The sequence below is a fragment of the Carcharodon carcharias genome, chromosome 14 (assembly GCF_017639515.1).
Source record: "Carcharodon carcharias isolate sCarCar2 chromosome 14, sCarCar2.pri, whole genome shotgun sequence".
NCBI lineage: Eukaryota > Metazoa > Chordata > Chondrichthyes > Lamniformes > Lamnidae > Carcharodon > Carcharodon carcharias.
Window position 1 is genome coordinate 92,695,182 of NC_054480.1, and position 20,869 is coordinate 92,716,050.

Sequence of the window (20,869 nt, forward strand, 5' to 3'; positions counted from 1 at the left end):
GGGGGGAATCTACAAAACTGGAAGGAGAGAATAGGAAAGAATAAAGTAAGGGAGGACATTGATGGCAAGGGAATAATAAGAGTTATAGAACAGAAGTTAAAAAGATAATTAAAAATGAAGTTGCAGGAAACCATATTAAAAATGGGTTAAAATGTAGGTACAGTGCACACAATGTCTGTAATAAAATGGGAACTGGAGGCAATCATGCATCAGGAATCAGACATAGTAGGGATTACTGAAACATGGATCCAGAAAAATCGGGAGTGAGAATTAAATATTACAGGGTATGACATTTAGAAAAGGTAAAGAAGGAAAAGTAGGAAATGGAGTGGCTGTAATTAGGGAATTGAGTAAACAACATAAAATAATCATGAGGGATTTCAACTACCCTGATATTAATTGGGCAGACGAGGTAGGTAAAGGGGATACAGGAATGGATTTCTTACAATATGTACAGGACTCCTTTCTTACCCAATATGTAAAAAGCTCAAACAGGGAAGATTCACTTTTGTATCTACTAATGGGAAATGAAGTAGAGCAGATAAGATTCGTAAATGAAGGGGAGCTTCTAAGACAGAGTGGCCATAATATAATGTGCTTTAAGACAATAGAGAGGGATATAAGTACGATGAAATGCAAGTTATTGGAGAGAAAAGCTAATTTTGAGGGGCTCAGAAAAGAATTTGGGAAAATAAAATGGGCAAATTGGCAAGAAACAATGTGGAACAAAATTTAAAAGATTGTTCAACAGAGTGCAGGGAAAATATATTCTTATAAAAGCAAAGAACAAACTAAATACCAGTGAGACTCCATGGATGAATAAAAGCTTAAGGGTACAATTGAGGATTAAAAAATAGACATCCATTAAGTACATTGACAGCAGAGAATGCATGATTAGAGTGAATACAAAGAGATTAGGAGAGCAATAAAAAAACAATTAGGAAGCAAAGAGGAACAATGAAATTAAATTATCAAGGAACATAAAAGAAAATAGTAAAATATTATACACAGCATTTAAAAATGGGAATAGGATCATTAAGAGATAGATAGGATGATAGCACAGGTAAAGATAGGGAGATGATATTAAATAATTGTTTCATTTCGGTATTTACTAGGGAGATATGGGAGATAAATGTGACTTTGAATGATGTGATTTGCAATGAGATAAATACGTTCAAAATAAAAATAAATTAAATAAACTAATCAAACTCAGGATCAAGCCTCTGGTCCCAGTTGGATTCCATCCACATATTTGAAATGAATCTAAGGAAGAGAAAGGCAAGGCTGCACATGTCATAATTCATTAGAAAAGGTATAGTGCCAAAAGACTGGTGGACAGCTTTTATATTGGTTATGAGAGGGAAAATCTGATTTGCTTAACGTTCTTCATTTAATCTTTAACTTTTTGGTAAGGAGCTACAATGTTAAGCAAGATCTTAGCATACATAAAAAGGATATCAAGGCATTGGAGAGGTTGCGGAGATTTACAAGGATGCATATTATGGATTGGTATAGCACAGGAGGAAGCCATTCTGCCTTCGTGTCTATTGGAGCAATTTACCTTGTGCCATTCACCTGCTTTCTCCCTGTAGTGCTGCACATTTTTCCTTTTCAGATAACATCCAATTCCCTCTTAAATGCCTCCATTGAACCTGCCTTCAACACGCTGTCTGAGCATTGCAGGTCCTAACCACTTGCTGCATAAAAAAGTTTTCCTTGGTTCACCATTGCTTCTTTCACCTGTGCTCTCTCATTCTCGATTCTTCCACCAATGGGGAACATTGTTTCCCAATCTACTCTGTCCAGACCCCTCATGATTTTGAATACGTTTATCAAGTTTCCTCTCAGGCTTCTCCAGGGAAAACAGTCCCAATCCATCTACATAACTGAAGTTCCACATCTCCAGGACTATTCTCATTAATCTTTTCTGTGCTCTTCACATCCTTCCTAACATGTGGCATTGTTATGACGCGGCATATGATGTGTGCCAGGCGGATCAAATTCACAAGGGAAACTTGATCATGCTATCACAATGGTTTAGCAATTTCTACTTATTTCGAGATGCGTGCCCTGAATTCCTAAGTATTAAGTCCACCAAGACTTCAGTGTCTCATTTCTATACCCAAATGGTATAGATGGGAGGTTAATAGATGGAGACAATCTAATGTACTTCCATCCAGTTTTCATCTGCTGAAACCTGATCCGGCCACCGCTTTCTCATCAACGCATTACCCTTAAGGTAATAACATCCTGGAATACATTTTGCCTCTTTTTCTGAGTAAGCTGTCTGATTAACTGTTTTATTTGTGGATCCTCTTTCTGTAACTCTACCAACTGCTTTGAGCTAAATACTTCAGCTGCATTCTCTTCCATTCTTTCTTCCTGAACAATCTTATCAAAGACAGTGTCAGCTAATTGAACTTCAACACCTTTTCCCTGCCTTTTAACTTCCTCTTCTTCCTGTTTCAACCTGTGAGCTTGTGATCTTGTTACCACGCAACCTGGAAACAATCCAGGCTACTTTTTCTGAAACAATTCTGTTGAAAACACTTCTACAGGCTTCTCAACTACCATAGGCATCACCCACATCTGTGACCCAGCCATATCATTACCTAAAATAAATTGAAACCCCTGCAATGGGCAATTTTTCCACTGCTCCAACAAGCACCTCACCTGTTTTCCACTTAGCTTTAAATTTACTTTCCACAATGGAATAGGTTTACCATCTCCATGAACCCAACTTATTATCACCTGTTCCTGAAATACTCCCTCTGAACAACAAATATCACTATCTCACAACATTAAGGATTGACTAGCCCCTATGTCTCTTAACATTTTAACATCTTTACCTACTCCACCCTGTTCACATGGTAAGACTTCCCCTTCACATATAAAATCTTTAAACATTTCTGCAACCTGCTCCTCAGAACTCTCTTGGGTAAATTGTGAACACATTCCCTCTTCTATCCTTATCATTGATTCTACCTGTACACAAACCACTGGTTTTTCCTGTGCTTGAACCTCAGAACCCACAGTACTTTTACCTCCAAAACTTTTCTGCATGCCAATAATTTCAACAGATTTTCTTTGTAATTTCCAACACATTGACTTTGTGTGCCCAACTTTATTACAATGAAAACACCTCAATTTTCGAGTGTCACTTGTACCCTCAGCACCTTCTGTTTTAGTCTGAGAGAAAGCTTCCTGGGAATTTCCACCCATTCCTCCTTTCCCCTGGCTACCCACCTTCCTTTCAGCTTCCCACCTTCTATCCTTCTCTGATTTAAAAGGATGATGTAAAAAAAGGTTTAGCTCTATGAACTAACTCATAATCATCCATTTCTGCTGTTTGTCTTATCGTTTTAACCCTGTTCCTCCACATGAGTTCTCACTACCAAAGGAATTGAATCCTTAAATTCTTTCAAAAGAATTACTTCTAAGAGCTACATTTGTTGTCTCTATCTTAAATGCCTGCATCCACTGGTCAAAATTACATTGTTTTACTCTCTCAAACTCAATGTAAGTTTTCCCAGGCTGTTTTCTCATATTCTTAAATTTCTGCCAGTGTGCCTCAGGAACCAACTCGTGCACTCAAAATAGCCATTTTTACCACATCATAATCCACCGACATTTCTTCTGACAGTGAAGCATAAACCTCTCGTGCTCTACTCTAACCAGCTTGTAACAGCAATGTTCAGTTTTCTTGTGGCCATTTCATCTGTTTAGCTATCTTCTCAAATGAAATAAAAAACGCTTCCACATCTCTATCTTCAAACTTTGGAATAACTTGCACAAATTTAAACATCTCCCTAATGGGTTTTCAGTTGAGGTTTTTTTCATCATCAGAACTTTCATCAGTGTCTGATGTCTCCTCTTTTTAAAGTCCAGCTTTTTAAGTTGGTACTCTTGTTTTCTTCTCCCTTTCCTCCTTTTCTAACCTCGCCATTTCAGATTCCCAATCCTGTTTCTTTTCTCTCTTCTGCCTTTCTGCCAGCTCCCTTTGGAATGCCCTTTCTTTCTCTCTTGCCTCTAGTTCCAGTTTTGTCATTTCCATTTTTTTTCTTTCTCTTTTGCTTCCTGTTCAAGTTTTTTCAGTTCCTTGTTCAAATTCAAGCTTCTTCATTTCTAACTGAAGTCTCTCAATCTCCAGCTGTGACTCACTAATGACAGGCATCGCTTCCAACTTTAAATGTTGTGCTATCACTTCAACTATGTCTGCTATTTTTGCCCCTTCAGGTAACCTGAGCTGCAACTTATCCACCAACCCTGTTAACTTACCTTTAGATACATCTTGTGACCCAATCGGGGTTATATCTCCTACTCCCAATATCAAATATCCCAATTTGTTATGACGCAGCAGATGATGTGTGCCAGGCGGATTAAATTGACAAGGGAAATTTGATCAGGCTATCACAATGGTTTTGCAATTTGTATTTATTTCGAAATGCACGCCCTGAATTCAGAAGTAATAAGTCCACCAAGACTTCAGAGATTTTTTAAAAAACACTAAATTAAACATTTATTAACAAAAGAAAAAATTTCAAGGAGGTACATAGATCTACAAATTACTACTATAATAACTCCTAAAACCCCTAATTAATTTAGCTTCAGCTGCACCCCAGTTAAGGCAACAGTTTAAAAAGAAAAAAATGATTTCAAACATCCAGGCAAGTCAACACTTGCCTGTGGACCGTAGAATTCAAAGTGGCTTTTCCCAGCTTCATTTTCTATAGACAGCAGGCTTAATGCACAAATACTGAAGGCTTCTCACACATCTGGTAGATCTTACAATGCCTTCCCTAACTCAGTCTCATTTTCCTTTATACATTTTTTTTCTTTTAATGTAAATTCCATTGTTCACGTATGTCTTTGAACTTTACCTTTCTCATTATATAAATCTTTTCATGGTGCCAATATTGTCAGTGACCTTTGGGGAAAAAATAAACACACTGATTGGCATAGCTTCTCTGGCCAGGTGTAAACCTCTTACCATTTCTTTGAAATTCAGACTGCCCTGATTTATCTAAAAATGCAAATTCTCCTTACCTTATATTGTTATACTTCAGCCATGTTTATATATTTAGCATTTCAAACCTAGCTTCTTTTATTGAGTCAAACCCTCCAGACCAGCTGTCTCCAATTCAATTAAATCCCCAATGCACACACACACTCATTCTCTCACTCATAACACAAACTATCCAAACCCCACTATTAACCTATTTTTACAATAAATAACAATATAAGAATTATTATACTTTCATGACAGGCACCCAGAACTGGCGCTACACTCCAGTTAAGGCTGAATGTGTTTAATATAACTTCCTTGCTTTTCTCCGCTAAGTGTCTACTAATAAAACCCAGGGTACTGTATGCTTTATTATCTGTGCTCTCAATCTGTCCTGCCACCTTCAATGACTTAGGCACATATACACCCAGGTCCTGTGCTCCAGCACCCCCCTTTTAGAATTACACCCTTTATTTTATATTGTCTGTTCACATATTTCCTACCAAAACGAATTACTTCACACTTCTGTGCATTAAATTTCATTTGCCATTTGTCTGTCCATTCCGCCGACCAGTCTACATCCTTTTGGAGTTTTACACTTCCCTCCTCATGGTTTGCAATGCTTCCAAGTTTTATATTATCTGCAAATTTTGAAATTGCGCCCTATACACCATGGTCTAGGTCATTAATTTGTATAAACCACTGGGGAACTCTTCAACAAATCTTCCTGCAGCCCAGAAAGCATCCATTAACCATTACTCGTTGTTACCTGTCCCTCAAACAGTTTTGTATACATGTTGCTATTGTCTCTTTTATTCCACGATCTATAACTTTGTCCACTGGTCTGTTGTGTGGCATCTTTGGCAGTCCATGTACTCCACATCAAAAGCATTACCTCATCAAAAAACTTCAAATTAGCTAAACATTTGCTCTGAAAAATCTGTATTGGCTTTCCTTAATTAACCTGCAGTTGCCCAAATGACAATTAATTTTGACACAAATTACTATTTCTGGAAGCTTTCCCACGTTAAACTAACTTGCCTGTAGCTGCTGGGCTTTATCTTTACATCCTTACTCAAAAAAAAGTGTAAGATTTGCAATTTTACAGTCCTCTGACACCATCCCTGAATCTAAAGAAGACTGGAAATTTGTGGTCAGTGCCTCTACAATTTCCACTTTCACTTCTCTTGGTTACCTTGGTTGCATCCCGTCCAGTCCTCTATTTATAAACTCTAAGTACAGACAGCTTATCCAATACCATAACCTTATCAATTTTAAGCCATTCAAATTTTAAACCATTTACTACTGACATGCTACATTATAGGCAATGGTAGGTCATGGCATTTTTATAATTAGACATGAAACCAAAGTACTGTTGTTTACTGGTTCAGATGAACATTAGAGATCTTCCTGCTCCAAAATCCCATGTCGACACCTCTTTGTCCTTCTGTCTGTGACATCTTTTGGTTATCTCCACCTATCACTGGCCCTCTATCCAGCTCTTCTTGTGTCCCCCCCCACCTCCCCGGGCCTTGAACAAGCCTATATTTCTAATTTTCCTTAGTTCTGTTGAAGAGTCATACGGACTCAAAACGTTAACTGTGCTCCTCTCCGCAGATGCTCCCAGACCTGCTGAGTTTTTCCAGGTATTTTTGTTTTTGTTTATCCATTAGTACACTTCCTTGCTGCTTCTCCATTGCACTGTAAATTTTTCCTTTTTAAGCAAATAACCAATTTCCTTTTGAGAGTCACTCTTCAGATATATTAAATCCACACCCCTCCTCAACCTATGTTGTTAGGAGAGAATCCCAGCTTCTCTGGTTCACCTGATGTCCTGGTCTTGCACATCTCCTAGTCAACATTACTACAGCAAATTATCTGGCCATTATCACGTTTATTGATGTGCACAAATTGACTACTGCCTTTCCCTGCATAAAAAGCTGGTTAGGCCACAGCTAGAGTATTGCGTGCAGCTCTGGAACCCGCATTATAGGAATGATGTGATTGCAATGAAGAGAGTGCAGAGGAGATTTATTACATTGTTGCCTGGGCTGGAGAGTTTTAGTTATGAGGAGAGATTGGGTAGACTGGGGTTATTTTCCCTGGAGCAGAGGAGATTGAGGGGGACATGACTGAGGCGTATAAAATTATGAGGGACATAGATCGGGTAGACAGGAAGGAACTTTTCCCCTTGGAGGGATCAATAACCAGGGGGCATAGATTTAAGGTAAGGGGCAGGAGGTTTAGAGGGGATGTGAGGAAGAATTTTTTTGCCCAGAGGGTGGTGAGAATCTGGAACTCACTGCCTGAAAGGGTGGTAGAGGCAGAAACCCTCATAACATTTAAGTAGTATTTGGATATGCACTTGCAATGCCATGGCATTCAAGGCTGTGGGCCTAGTGCTGGAAAATGGAATTAGAGTAGTTTGACCGGTGCAGACTCGATGGGCTGAAGCCTTTTTCTGTGCTGTAGATCTTTATGACTATGAGCAGTGACTAATGTCAAAAACTTTTCATTGTCAGCAAAATCTCACAGTAAGGTCCAACAACAAAAACACTTGAAGTGTAGTGAATTTTTTAGCCTGTTTAGCACTCATCCTTCCTAACAACACTGTGGGTATACCTACACCACATGGATTGCAATGGTTCAAGAAGGCAGCTCACCACCAACTTCTCGAGGGCAATTAGGGATGGGCAATGAATGCTGGCCTAGCTGACGACACCCATGTTGGGCCTTGTTACATCTGTGGTTATCCTTTTTTCAGTATTTTTTATTTATTCATGAGATATGGGCATCGCTGGCTAGGCCAGCATTTATTGCCCATCCCCAGTTGTCTTTGTTCATAGGGCATTTCAGAGTCAACCACACTGCTGTGGGTTTGGAGTTGCATGTAGGCCAGACCAGGTAAGGATGGCAGATTTCCTTCCCTAAAGGACATTAGTGAACCAGATGGATTTTTATGACAATCGGCAATGGCGTTGTCATCATCAGAGTTTTAATTCCAGAAGATTTTTATTGAATTCAAATTTCACCATTTCAACTCGGGTCCCCAGAGTACTACCCTAGGTTCCTGGAATACTAGTCCAGTGACAATACTACTATGCCACCACCTCCCCTAGTTTGGTGGATATGTTATTAAAGGTAGTAAAATAGGTGGAGCTGAGACGTGCAGCAGATTCAAATAGAATCCTGTGCAGTAATTTCTTCTCCTCTTGGAGATGTTGTGGAAAAAGAAACCACGAGTCTGTAAGCTGCGAGTAACCTGGGACTTTTATTTACCAGCATTGTGTTCCCAATACGAAGGCTGCGTAGCACATTTATGTCTTTTGTTTATCATATTTCACTGTACTGCCTAGTACAACCTCCAGTTACATACCTAATGAGCAGAATTATTCGGGCTGCAGATGTCTCTTATCTCACTGGTAGGCTGAGAAATGCCTTGGTTCTGATGCCTTCCAATCTGTGCTCTTATCACCCTAACATTTGTTTACCTATCCTGTGAAGGTCATTAAGTTTCATGATGTGATTGTTCGTTGGGTCTCCACAATACCATACCCATTATGCCTATGTGTTGGCTGTATTTCGCATCATGTTTAGAAAGAGCTCTCTTAACTACACTTGTCTACTTTTAAAGCTGTTAAAATATGTCTTAATGTCAGTCTTAATATCCAATTATTTCAATTACCCCACGTCGGAGACTTCAACTATAACTTCTGCAAACTTAACTCCCCTCCCTCTTACGTCTTTCCCTCCATTTAAACACCTCAACCCAGATTCACAACCACACTCGTGGTCTTGCTAGTCCCATCGTGTAAGTAATAAAGCCATCTCTGATCACCTCCCTGTACCACTCTTCAGTCCCATCCCCCTTCAACGCCTCAACTCTACTTCCTTCAGCATCAACCCGGGAAACACTAGCCCCCCACCCAGTGTTAATGCTATGTCAATTATATATATTTTTTATTCTTTTACAGGATGTCAGCATCGCTGGCTAAGTCAGCATTTATTGCCCATCCCTAATTGGCCTTGAGAACGTGGTGCTGAACTGCCTCCTTGAGCTGCTGTAGTCCATGTGGTGTAGGTACACCTACAGTGCAGTTAGGAAGGGAGTTCCAGGATTTTGACCTGGCATCAGTGAAGGAACGGTGATATAGTTCCAAGTCAGGACAGGGTGTGACTTGGAGAGGAACTTGTAGGTGGTGGTATTCCCATGCATCTGCTGCCCTTGTCTTTTGAGGTAGTACAGGTCATGGATTTGGTGAATTGCTGCACAGTACATCTTGTAGATGGAACACACTTTTGCCAGTGTGTGGTGGTAGATGGAGTAAGGTGGTGGATGGGTGCCAATCAAATGGGCTGCTTTGTCTTGGATGGTGTCAAGCTTCTTGAGTGTTGGAGCTGCACTCATCCAGGCAAGTGGAGAATATTCCATCACACTCCTGACCTTTGCCTTGTAGATGGTGGACAGACTTTGGGAGTCAGGAGGTGAGCTACTATTTGCAGAGTTTCCAGCGTCTGACCTGCTCTTGTAGCCACAGTATTTATGTGGCTGGTCCAATTCATTTTCTGGTCAATGGATGTTGATCGTGGGGGATTCAGCATTCATAATGCCATTGAAGTAAAGTGGAGATGGTTAGATTCTCTCTTGTTGGAGATGGTCATTGCCTGGCACTTATGTGGCACAAATGTTACTTGCTACTTATCAGCTCCATCCTGAATGTTAAGGTTAAGGGTAGGCAGGTGGTGGTTATTAATTGATTAATTGCCTTTGAATGCATATAAAAAGGACTGCTGAGACATTGGGCTGATTAGTAGTTATGAGGCAGAGACCTGTAATGCTGCATCCTGTTAAAAAACCTATTATCAAAGAAAAGATCTGTCTTGTTTTATACTTCGCCATATGGCTTAGATCCATTTTACACCCAATTCACTTAGAAATGCACGTTCAAAATTCCAACTGTTTAGACTTTGGCTCTGCATTTGCCACAACATTTCTGCAGCTACTAATTTGCTCAATCTCATCTTCAGCTCCACCTTTGATGCCTGGTCCCCATTAAAACTATTACTGTTTCTCACCTTGGCTGTTCCTTCAGTAAGGCCCTCATCTCTGTTCCCTTAAGTCCAAAGGATGCCGAGTTGAAAGGATACCATAGACATCTGATTTTCACATGTACACTGACAACACCCAGCACTACCTCACCACCACCCCTCTCGATGACTCCTCTATCTGTAAATTGTCAGACTGTTCAACTGACTTCCAGCCCTGGATGAATAGAAATTTCCCCCAATTAAATATTGGGAAGGTTGAAACCATGGTTTTTGGTCCCCATTCTGAACTCTGTTCCTAGCTATTGACTCTATCCCTTTTCCTAGCAACAGTCTGAGATTAAACCAGTCTGAGATTAAACCAGTCTGTTTGTAATCTTGGTGTTGTATTTGACCCTGAGATAAGCCTTCAGCCGTATTCATATCTTCACTAAGACCGCCTAATTCCACCTCCGTAACATCACCTGACTTTGGCCCTGTCTCAATAGCTGCTGAAACATTCTTTCGTGTCTTTGTTACCTCCAAACTTGATCATCTCAATGCACTCCTGGCTGGTTTCTCTCATTCTACCATCTGTAAATTTGAGGTCATCTAAAAATCTGCTGCCCCTGCCTGAACTCACACCAAGTCCAGTTCACCTATCACCTCTGTGTACTCCTGGGTCAAGCAAAGTCTTGATTTTAAAATTCTAATCTTTGTTTTCAAATCTCTCCATGGCCTAGCTGCTGCCTATCTCCAATCTCTCTCTCCGAAATCTGTGCTCATCTAATGCTGGCCTCTTGAACATTCTCGATTTTAATTATTCTACCTGCAGCTGTCTAGACCCTAATCTCTGAAATTCCCTCCATATCCCCTTCTGCCTCTACATCACTTTTCTCTTTTAAAACACTTCTTAAAACCTACCTCTCGGACTATGCTTTTGGTCTCTGACTAGTATTGCCGTATGTGGTTCAGTGCCAAATGTTTGTATTATAATGCTGCCTTGGGACGGTTTATTACATTAAAGATGTTAATATAAGTTTTTAAAATACTTTGTTATGGGGGCTGGTGGATGGGAAATTGTCTTTTTCTTGTTCTTTCACTTACTGTTTTGGAAAGAAAATTTTCCAAAGGAACTGAAATGTATTTGTAATTCTTGTTTACTCATTTTATAGCTGTTCATTGACTATACGAATAAGTGTTATTCACGTTACCTTTCTGGCATAGACGACTATGAAGACTTGAACCTTGAGAATTTGACTTTGCTGAGTGAGTATGACTCATATTGACCATATTTCTCCCACAGCCCCCATCCTTGTCTACACAGTACACTGACTAGAACAATGGATTCATTTTGCACCTGTGATATCTATGTGGAAGTCACAGATTCAAAGAATTGTTACAATGCAGAAGGAGGCCATTCAGCCTATTGTGTCTGCACTAGCTCTCTGAATCATCAACCCACTTAGTGCTATGCTCCTGCCTTCACCCCATAACCTTACACTGATTGGACCTGCCTCCACCACACTGTCAGGTGGTGCATTCCAGACTTTAACAACTCTATGCGTGAGAATGTTTTTTCTCATATTGCTTTTGCTTCTTTTGTCAATCACTTCAAATCTGTAATAAAAACAAATGCTGGAAAAATTCAGCAGATCTGGCAGCATCAGAGGAGAGAGAACAGAGTTAACGTTTCAAGCCCAAAGGACTTTTCTTGAGAACTGGTGAGGGGTAGAAATGTGATGGCTATTATGCTGTTGAAAAAGAGTGGGAGGGGCAGTTGGAGCAATATAGAAGGTCATGGATAGGTTGGAGGGCAAGAGAGATTAAAAAACAAAGATATCATGGAGCACAACACAAAGGGAGTGGTAATAGTATTAAAGACTAAAGCTTTGATCCAGAGTAGGTGTTAATAGCAGAATAATAAAGCTCAGCTGTTATGGACAGGAGGGGGGGGGTGGTGGTTAATGTAAACAGCACTAATTTCTCCTCTCACCACCTGTCCAACTGTTTTCTTTGCTTCCCCCTTTATAAGCAGTGGCATATTTTCCAACCCCTCAGTTTTGATGTGTTCCAGTTTTCTGTTAACCCCACATCAAACTTGAGATCGGATAAACTCAAGGGGTTGGTTTATTTGCACACACTCAGAACATGGGTGGAGGATTGCAACGTTGCCTCCTTTGTATTCATACAGTAAAAGATAGAGGAAGGAAAGGTTTACAGTGCAGAGATCACAGAGAAAGGAAATATTATTTCTTTTGAGTTCGAGTCCAGGATCAAAGGTCAATGAGGTATTTTTTCACTGAGGTTGGAGGGCTGAAAACCAATGTTGTATCATTCACTTTTCCAGTGGTGTTGACTTCACGTGATGAGATAGGCATGCAGAGATGAATCAGTCTTCTAGGTGATAGTATAGAATTTCCAGTGGAATCAGTGTAGTTGGGGCCGGGTGTCCAACCTAGGCCAGAGCTCCTGATCTGTGACACTGCGAGTTAGGTGGTAAAATGGCAGACTGACTTTGCAGTTCCACAAGGCAATATCACTGGTTCCACAAGTGAGATGCCCATGTCACATGACTTCCACCTCTCCACTTTGACAGGGATGTGTATCCCTCATCTGGGTCAGCGAGATTGTTGAATGTCTCAACCATTAAGAATTTAAATGAAGGTTGCGGGGTGCTTTGTCTTAGCAAGTGGCCTTTGTATAGCTCTCATTGAATTTGGTCTGTGCAGCCCACAATGTATTGCTAGTGGCTGTCCAGAGATAATGATGTGTGAGCTTCCCTTATACTGCCAGGTAGCTTCTTTTGTTTGAAGGTCACAGATAGATATAGATTCAGCCATGTTAGGTGTTTGTCCAGTTTTATATTTTTAGAGACAGCAATAAGCATACTTCTATATATTTTATAAAAACTATACAGGCTGAGGTCTTAGTCCCTCACATTAGCATTGTCTGAAAGCAAAATAACAATGTGTTACTAGCAGAAAAAGGGTCAGTGTTATCTGAAAGCAAAAACACGCGAACAAGATACAGACTGTCACTGTGGGGATAAAAATCAAAGTAGAGACAGAGTTCATGGTCTGAAGTTGTTCAACTCAATGTTGAGTCCAGAAGGCTATAAAGTGCTTAATTAGTAGATGAGGTGCTATTCCTCCAGCTTGTGTTGGGCTTCACTGAAACTGTGTAATAGGCCGAGGGCAGAAATTTGAGCATGAGAGCAAGATGGTGCATTGAAATGGCAAGCAACTGGTAGGTTGGGGTCATACTTGAGGACTGAGCAAAGGTGTTCCACAAAGCAATCATCACAGTCTGCATTTACTCTCCCAAATACAGAGGAGACTGCAGTGTGAGCAGCTAATACAGTAGACTAAATTTAAAGAAGTGCAAGTAAATCGCTGCTTCACCTGGAAATCTGTGTCTTAAGTATTATTTGAATCACATTTTAAATCTGTGCCCTCCCATTCTTGATTGTTTCATGAGTGGGAACTGTTTCTCCCTATCTGTCCAGGCCACTCATAATTTTAAAAAACCTCTCTCAAATCTCCTCTTAGCTGCCTTTACTCCAAGGAAAACAGCCCTAATTTCTCAAATCTATTTTCATAACTAGTTTCTCTTCACTGGAACCATTCTCATGAACCTTTTCTGCACTATTTCCAATGCCTTCAGGTCCTCCCTAAGTGCAGCGCCCAGAACTGGATGCAGTGCTCCAACTGAAACCGAACTAGTGTCCTATACAAGTTCAACATAACCTCCTTGCTTTTGTACTCTTAGCCTAGGATACTGTATGCTTTATTAGCTGCTCTCTCAACCTGTCCTGCCGCCTCAATGACTTAAATAGAAATACACTCAAGTCCAGTTGAACCCTTTATTTGATATTGTCTCTCCATGTTCTTTCAGCCAATATGAATCAATGTGAAGTTCTACATTATCGTCCTTGGCTCTGCACCTCTCCCTGGTTATAGTTGAAACCAATTTAAGTGGATTTTTGCAAGGCCTTTGATCTGGCGTTTTAAAAATTACGTGCGCCACTGATAAGTATATTTTTGAAGGAAGTGGAAAAATGTTTGCCAAAAGATAATCACAGTTGTTTGCCTAGAAATAACTGCATGTTGTCAGTAAGTTTTTGCCATATTCATAGATAACCAATAGAAAAATAAAATTTGTATGCCTTTAAAAGGGAGGAGCTTTTACCTATCAACATAGTATAAATGTTTTTTCTGCACTGGCATCCTTTATTGATATTTCGCCTTTGGAATTCTTATTTTCTTGCTGCAAGCTGAGAAACTGAATAAACTCCGAAAGGATGATGGGACCAAACGTTTCTCTTATATCAAATCTAAATCTGCACTATCCTAGGATTACTGTAGAACTCCTGAGTTTTCTGCAATTACCTCCTCCCCTTTTTGCCCCAAAGGTGTTGACTTTTTTTGGTGCATTCAGTCAACATTTGTACATTTCTGGGAGCAATTGGGACCATGACTTTGTTTTTGGCCTCTGGTTACCACAGACCAGATATTGGGTCTGGGACCTTTTGATTGGTGTCATTTAGCTCATTATTGGATTAATTGAAATGTTCCTAAGAATGTAATCCTTCTGAGTCCATAAATAGTGTACTAAGGTATGGTTTGGCTGGCACTCTTGACCATGTACCTATTGAAAATGAAAATCAGAATTTGTATTATAGAGCAGCATTTTGGGGTGGATGAAGCCCAGTTTGAAGCTGTCACTGCAGAAAATAGGAGATTGACAGAGGAGCTGGAAAAGCTGGAGACAGAGAAGCAGAATGAACCGGTTAGTAACATTCATTCAGTGCATTTGCTTTCTCATTCGTTGTATTTTTCCATGTTTACATAATCTACACTTGAAGTGTTCTGTTTCCCATTATCCTAATCTCTTATGAAATGCCATTGTAATGAAATAAATTTACAGCAAATCTATGCACTTGTTTCATTATAGCAGAGTATGAAAATGGAACTGTTAGTTTGCCTTTTAATTTTTCTGCATTTTACTAATCTTCAATTCAAAATTTCAGTGCAATAATTTGTAGTTTGTAGTGTGAATAATTAATTCTGGGATTTTGGATCACTGGATATGGTTGGTATTTATATGGCCAGTCCAGTTCAGTTTCTGGTCAATGATAAGCCCCAGGATGTTGATAGTGGGAGATTCAGTGATGGTAATACCATTGACTGGGGAGCTGTCAAGGACTTTTAAACTTGCCTGCTTACATCTGATCTGTTGGTTGCGGAATCAATAGCTCTGTCTATCGCTTGCTGCTTATGCTGTTTGGCATGCAAGTAGTCCTGTGTTGTCATTTCATCAGGTTGACACTTCATTTTTAGGAATGCCTGATGCTGCTCCTGGCACTCTTCAATGAACCAGGGTTGATCTCATGGCTTGGTGGTAATGCTAGAATAGGGGATATGCCAGGCTGTGAGGTTACAGATTGTGATTGAATACAATTCTATTGCTGCTAATGGCCAACAGCGCCTCATGGATGCCCAGTTTTGACTTGCTAGATTTGTTTGAAATCTATCCCATTTAGCACGGTGCTAGTGTCACAACGGGATGGGGGTATTCTCAATGTGAAGACGGGTTTCATCTCCATGAGGACTGTGCAGCCGTCACTCCTACTAATACTGTCATGGACAGATGCATCTGCAATAGATAGTTAGATTAGTGAGGACAAGGCCAAGCGTGTTTCTCTATCTTGTTGATTCCCTCACTACCTGCCAAAGGTCCAGCTCCTGTATCTTTTAGGACTTAGCCAGCTCAGTCAGTAAGAACGTAAGAAATAGGAGCAGGAGTAGGCAATTCAGCCCCTTGAGCCTGCCCCGCCATTCATTATGATCATGGCTGATCTCATTTTGGCCTCAACTCCAATTTCCAACCCTCTCCCCATAACCTTTCAACCCATTACTAATTAAAAATCTGTCTATCTCCTCAAATTTATTCAGCGCCCCGGCATCCACTGCACTCTGAGGTAGTGAATTCCACAGATTCACGACCCTTAGAGAAAAGTAATTTCTCCTCATCTCGGATTTAAATCTACCACCCCTTAGCCTAAAACTATGGCCTCTCATTCTAGAATGCCCCAGAAAGGGAAATATCCACTCCACGTCTACTTTGTCTATCCCCTTTAGCATCCTATATATCTCAATTAGATATCCTCTCATTCTTCTAAACTCTATCGAGTATGGGCCTAAACTGCTCAATCTCTCCTCATAAGACAAGCCCCGCATCTCTGGAATCAATCTAGTGAACCTCCTCTGAACCACCTCCAATGCAACTACATCCTCCCTCAAGTAAGGGGACCAAACTGTGCACAGTACTCCAGGTACGGTCTCACCAATGCCTTGTACAGTTGCAACAACATTTCCCTATTTTATACTCTACTCCTTTAGCAATAAATGCTAAAATTCCATTTGCCTTCCTTATTACCTGCTGTACCTGCATACTAGCTTTCTGCGATTCATGCACAAGGACACCCAGATCCCTCTGCACTGAAGCATTCTGAAGTTTCTCTCTATTTAAATAATAAGTCGCCCTTTTATTCTTCCTACTAAAATAGATAACCTCACACTTATCCACGTTAAACTCCATCTGCCAAATTCTGGCCCATTCACCTAACCTGTCCATATCCATTTATAAATTTCTTATTTCTTCATTGCAACTTACTTTCCCACCTATTTTGGTGTCATCTGCAAATTTAGTTTTCGTACCTTCTATCCTTGAATCCAAGTCATTAATATAGATTGTAAATAGTTGGGGCCCAAGGACCGAACCCTGTGGCACTTACAGCTTGCCATCCAGAAAAAGACCCATTTATTCCTACTCTCTGCTTTCTGTTGGTTAGCCAATCCTCTATCCAAGCTAATATATTACCCATGTGATCTTATCTTTTGTGCGGCACCTTATTAAAGGCCTTCTGGAAGTCCAGATATCCTACATCTACAGGATCCCAGTTATCCACTTTGCATGTCACATCTTCAAAGAACTCTAGCAAATTAGTCAAACACGATTTACTCTTCATAAAACCATGCTGACTCTGATGGATTGCATTTTGACTTTCCAAATGCCCCACTACTACTTCCTTAATAATGGATTCCAACAATTTCCCAATGACAGACGTTAAACTAACTGGTCTATAGTTTCCTACCCTCTGCCTCCACCACCACCCCCCTTCTCCCCACCATCTCTCCCCCCCCCCCCCCCCCCCCCCCCCCCCCCACCTTTTTGAATATTAGCATTTTTTCAATCCACTGGAACCTTTCCAGAATCCAGGGAATTTTGGAATATTATAGCCAATGCATCCACCATCTCTGCTGACACTTCCTTTAAGACCCTGGGATGTAGGCCATCAGGTCCTGGGGACTTGTCACCCTTTAATCCCAATAGTTTCCTCAGTACTTTTTCTCTAGTGATGGTGATTGTTCTTAGTTTCTTCCTTCTCTATATCCTCTGCATTATCTGTTACTATTGGGCTGGTACTAGTGTCCTCCACTGAAAACAGGCAAAATATTGATTATGCGTCTCTGCCATTTCTGCGTTCCCCACTATTAAGTCCCCAGTCTTGTCCTCCAAGGGACCAACATTCACTTCAACTACTCTCTTTCCTTTTATATACTTGTAGAAGCTTTTGCTATCAGTTTTTACATTCGCACTAATTTTCTTTCATAATTTATCATTGCTCTCTATTTTTTTAAGTAACCTTTTGTTGATCTTTAAAAGTTTCCCAATCTTCCAGCCTGCCTTTGCAATTTAGTTTGCCTTAGTTTTTGCCTTTAAGTTATCTTTAACTTCCTTGCTTAGCCATGGATGCTTCTTCCCCCTCTTACCATGTTTCTTTCTCATTGGGAAAAATTTTACTTGGGAGGAATTAAATATTTGCCACTGTCCTACTTTGTAGTCTTCCTGCCCAGTCCACTAGGGCCAAATCTGCCCTCATACCTAATTTAGTTACCTTTTGTTTCACTCCAGAACACTTGTGTGGGACTCAAGTTTCTCGCTCTCAAACTGAACTTGAAATTCTATCATGCTATGATCACTCTTCCCTAGAGGATCCTTTACTATGAGATCATTAATTAATCCCATCTCATTACAAAAACTAAATCCAGAATTGCCTGCTCCCTGGTTGGTTCCACAACATATTGCTCCAAGAAACAATCTCTAATACACTCTATGAACTTTCCCTCAAGGCTACCCTTGCCAATTTGGTTAGCCCAGTCTATATGCATATTAAAATCACCCATGATTATTGCCGCACCTTTCTAATGTGCTCCAAGTATTTCCTGGTTTATACTGTGCCCTACTGCTAAACTACTATTTAGTAGTGGTGCTACCGAGCCACTGTTGTTACCTAGAGTATGTTGTGTGCCATTGCTACGCTCAATGCTTCCTCCAAGTGGTCTTCAACATGGAGGAGTACTGATTCATCAGCTGCTGGGGGATGGTAGATGGTAACCGGCAGGAGGTTTCCTTGTCCATGTTTAACTTGATGCTATGACAGTCACTGTTGAGGACGCCCAGGGCAACTCCCCCCCGACTGTATATCACTGTCTCGTCACCTCTGGTCCAGTTGGTGGGACAGGACATGCCCAGGAATGGTGATGGTGGTGTCTGGGACATTGTCTTTATGGTATGATTCCGTGAGTATGGCTGTGTCAGGCACAAGCCCCAAGAAGACTTTGCAAGGAGGACTTCGCAGGCTTGACGCTGGGTGTGTCATTTTCATTTCTGGTGCCTAGGTCAATGCTGGGAATTCCGAGTGGTTTCATTTCTTTTAGACTTTCTAGTGGTTTGGTACAACTGAGTGGCTTGCTAGGCCATTTCAGAGGGCATTTAAGAGTGAACCACATTGATGTGGCTCTGGAATCAGAGTCACATGTAGGCCAGACCAGGTAAGCACAGCAGATTTCCTTTCCTAAAGGACATTAATGAACCAGATGGGTTTTTACGGCAATTGATAATGATTTCATGGTCACCATTATACCAGCTTTTTAATTCTAGGTTCATTAAGTGAATTTAAATTCCACCAGCTGCCATGGTGGGATTTAAATCCGTGTCCCCAGAGCATTAGCTTGGTCCTCTGGGTTACTAGTTCAGTGACATTACCACTACGCCACTCTCTCCTCGCCACTTACTGTGGATTACTCAGATTCTGACCTCTTATAACCACTGTATTTATTTGGTGGGTCCATTTAAGTTTATGGTCATTGGCGACTCCCGGATGTAAATGGATTCGGCAATGGCAATGCTAATGAATGTCAACAGGAAATGGTTACACTCTCTCTTGGTCATTACCTGGCATTTAAGTGGTGAGAAACATCTGCACCACACGTCAGCGCAAGCCTGAGTGAAAGTTGCCCAGATCATGTTGCATGTGGATATGGACTGCTTCATTATCTGAAGAGTTCTAAATAGAATTGAACACTGCAATCATGAGCAAATTTCTGCCCTATGATGGAAAGAAAGTCATTGATAAAGCAGCTGAAGATGGCCTAGAACACTACCCTGAGGAGCCCCTGACCTCTGTGGTTCCAGTGCGATTCCAGCAATTGGAGAACAGGAATTTTTTTTTTATTTGTTCCCCCACCCGCCCCTGCTGGAGGGCTGCTCTTGAGTCTTGAGATTTCCTCAGGAGCTACTTTTTGATTTTTGGAGGCTACTTTTTGATTTTCGGAGGCTACTTTTTCATTCTCATTCTCAGTAAATCCTTTATTAGGTGATGCACTCACATAGTAATGTTACCTTCTCTAGTTGTCATTTGGTAGTGCAGAAGTTGAGTATTGCCGAAAAAAGAGACGTGTCGAAGCTTTTCATCTTGCACTCATCAGGACATTTCGCAGGAATGCCAATATGAGGGGAAAACAATTTATACTGTATGTGAAGAGAATGCTGATTGGTTGGCAAGTGGACACTGATTGATAGAGGCATTGCCATGGAGAATGCACCAGTGATGGTGGCTAACAGTTAACTGCCAAGCATTGTTCAAAATTTAAATCAGGCAGCTTGACCCTGATTGATCAAGACATTGTACCTTTATTTTATCTTATCTATGACCAGTTCTGCACAACATGAATTGGCCAAATGGTTGGGCGAATTGTTACAACCAGTTTTGACACTTAAGTTTTCTACATATACAGTGAAGGATTCCTTTTGCGAAGGCCATGCAGGCCTTGCATATCAGTAGCAATGCTGTGTCCATATGTTCATTTGACATTGCTAGCCTATTCACCAGTGTTCCATTTAAGGAAGCCATATATATTTGCACTGCATATATCATGGCGATCTAGACCATTGCATGAATCAGTATTCATTGCGCTTATGAACTTGGTAACCCACACAGTTGAGTTCAGTTTTAATGACGCCATGTATGCCCACTTAGATAGTGCTGCCATGGGATACCCTCTAGGCTCAGCTCTCGCACACATCTTTGTTGAGTTCTATGAGAAACGTGTCTTTGATGGAATGACACCTAACTCCTACTCCTCGCATATTACTGATATGTGGATAATATTTAAATCCACTGCTACATGTAATAAGTTCCTTGCATGTCTTAATGGCTCCAGGCTGCGCTCAAATTCACTTTTGAAATGGACTTCCCTTCCTTGACGTACTAGTTGAGAAATCTGCCAGGAGTTCTCTATCACAGTCTACCGCAAGCCCAGAAGGGCAAGGTATCTCGAAAATTTGAGCAGCAGGTGAAGCTAGCTGTTTAAAGCTGCTACTATGCAGTAGCAACACGAGTGGTATTCGCCTCTAACAGGATGCTGCCGTCAAGCCAAAAAGGTGTTCTGTCTATCTCTCAGAATCACAGTATTGTTACAACACAGAAGG

At 40.7% G+C, this 20,869-nt stretch overlaps 1 protein-coding gene across 4 annotated transcripts in view; it reads left to right on the forward strand.

Annotated features, from left to right (window-relative positions):
• Positions 1 to 20,869, forward strand: part of ndc80 (NDC80 kinetochore complex component) — a 134,062-nt gene that overhangs the window by 57,572 nt on the left and 55,621 nt on the right. For all 4 annotated transcript variants that reach the window (XM_041204485.1, XM_041204486.1, XM_041204487.1 and 1 more), the window contains 2 exons: positions 11,206 to 11,299; positions 14,715 to 14,821. In XM_041204485.1, the coding sequence (XP_041060419.1) occupies positions 11,206 to 11,299; positions 14,715 to 14,821 (201 nt within the window). The remainder of the gene's footprint in view (positions 1 to 11,205; positions 11,300 to 14,714; positions 14,822 to 20,869) is intronic.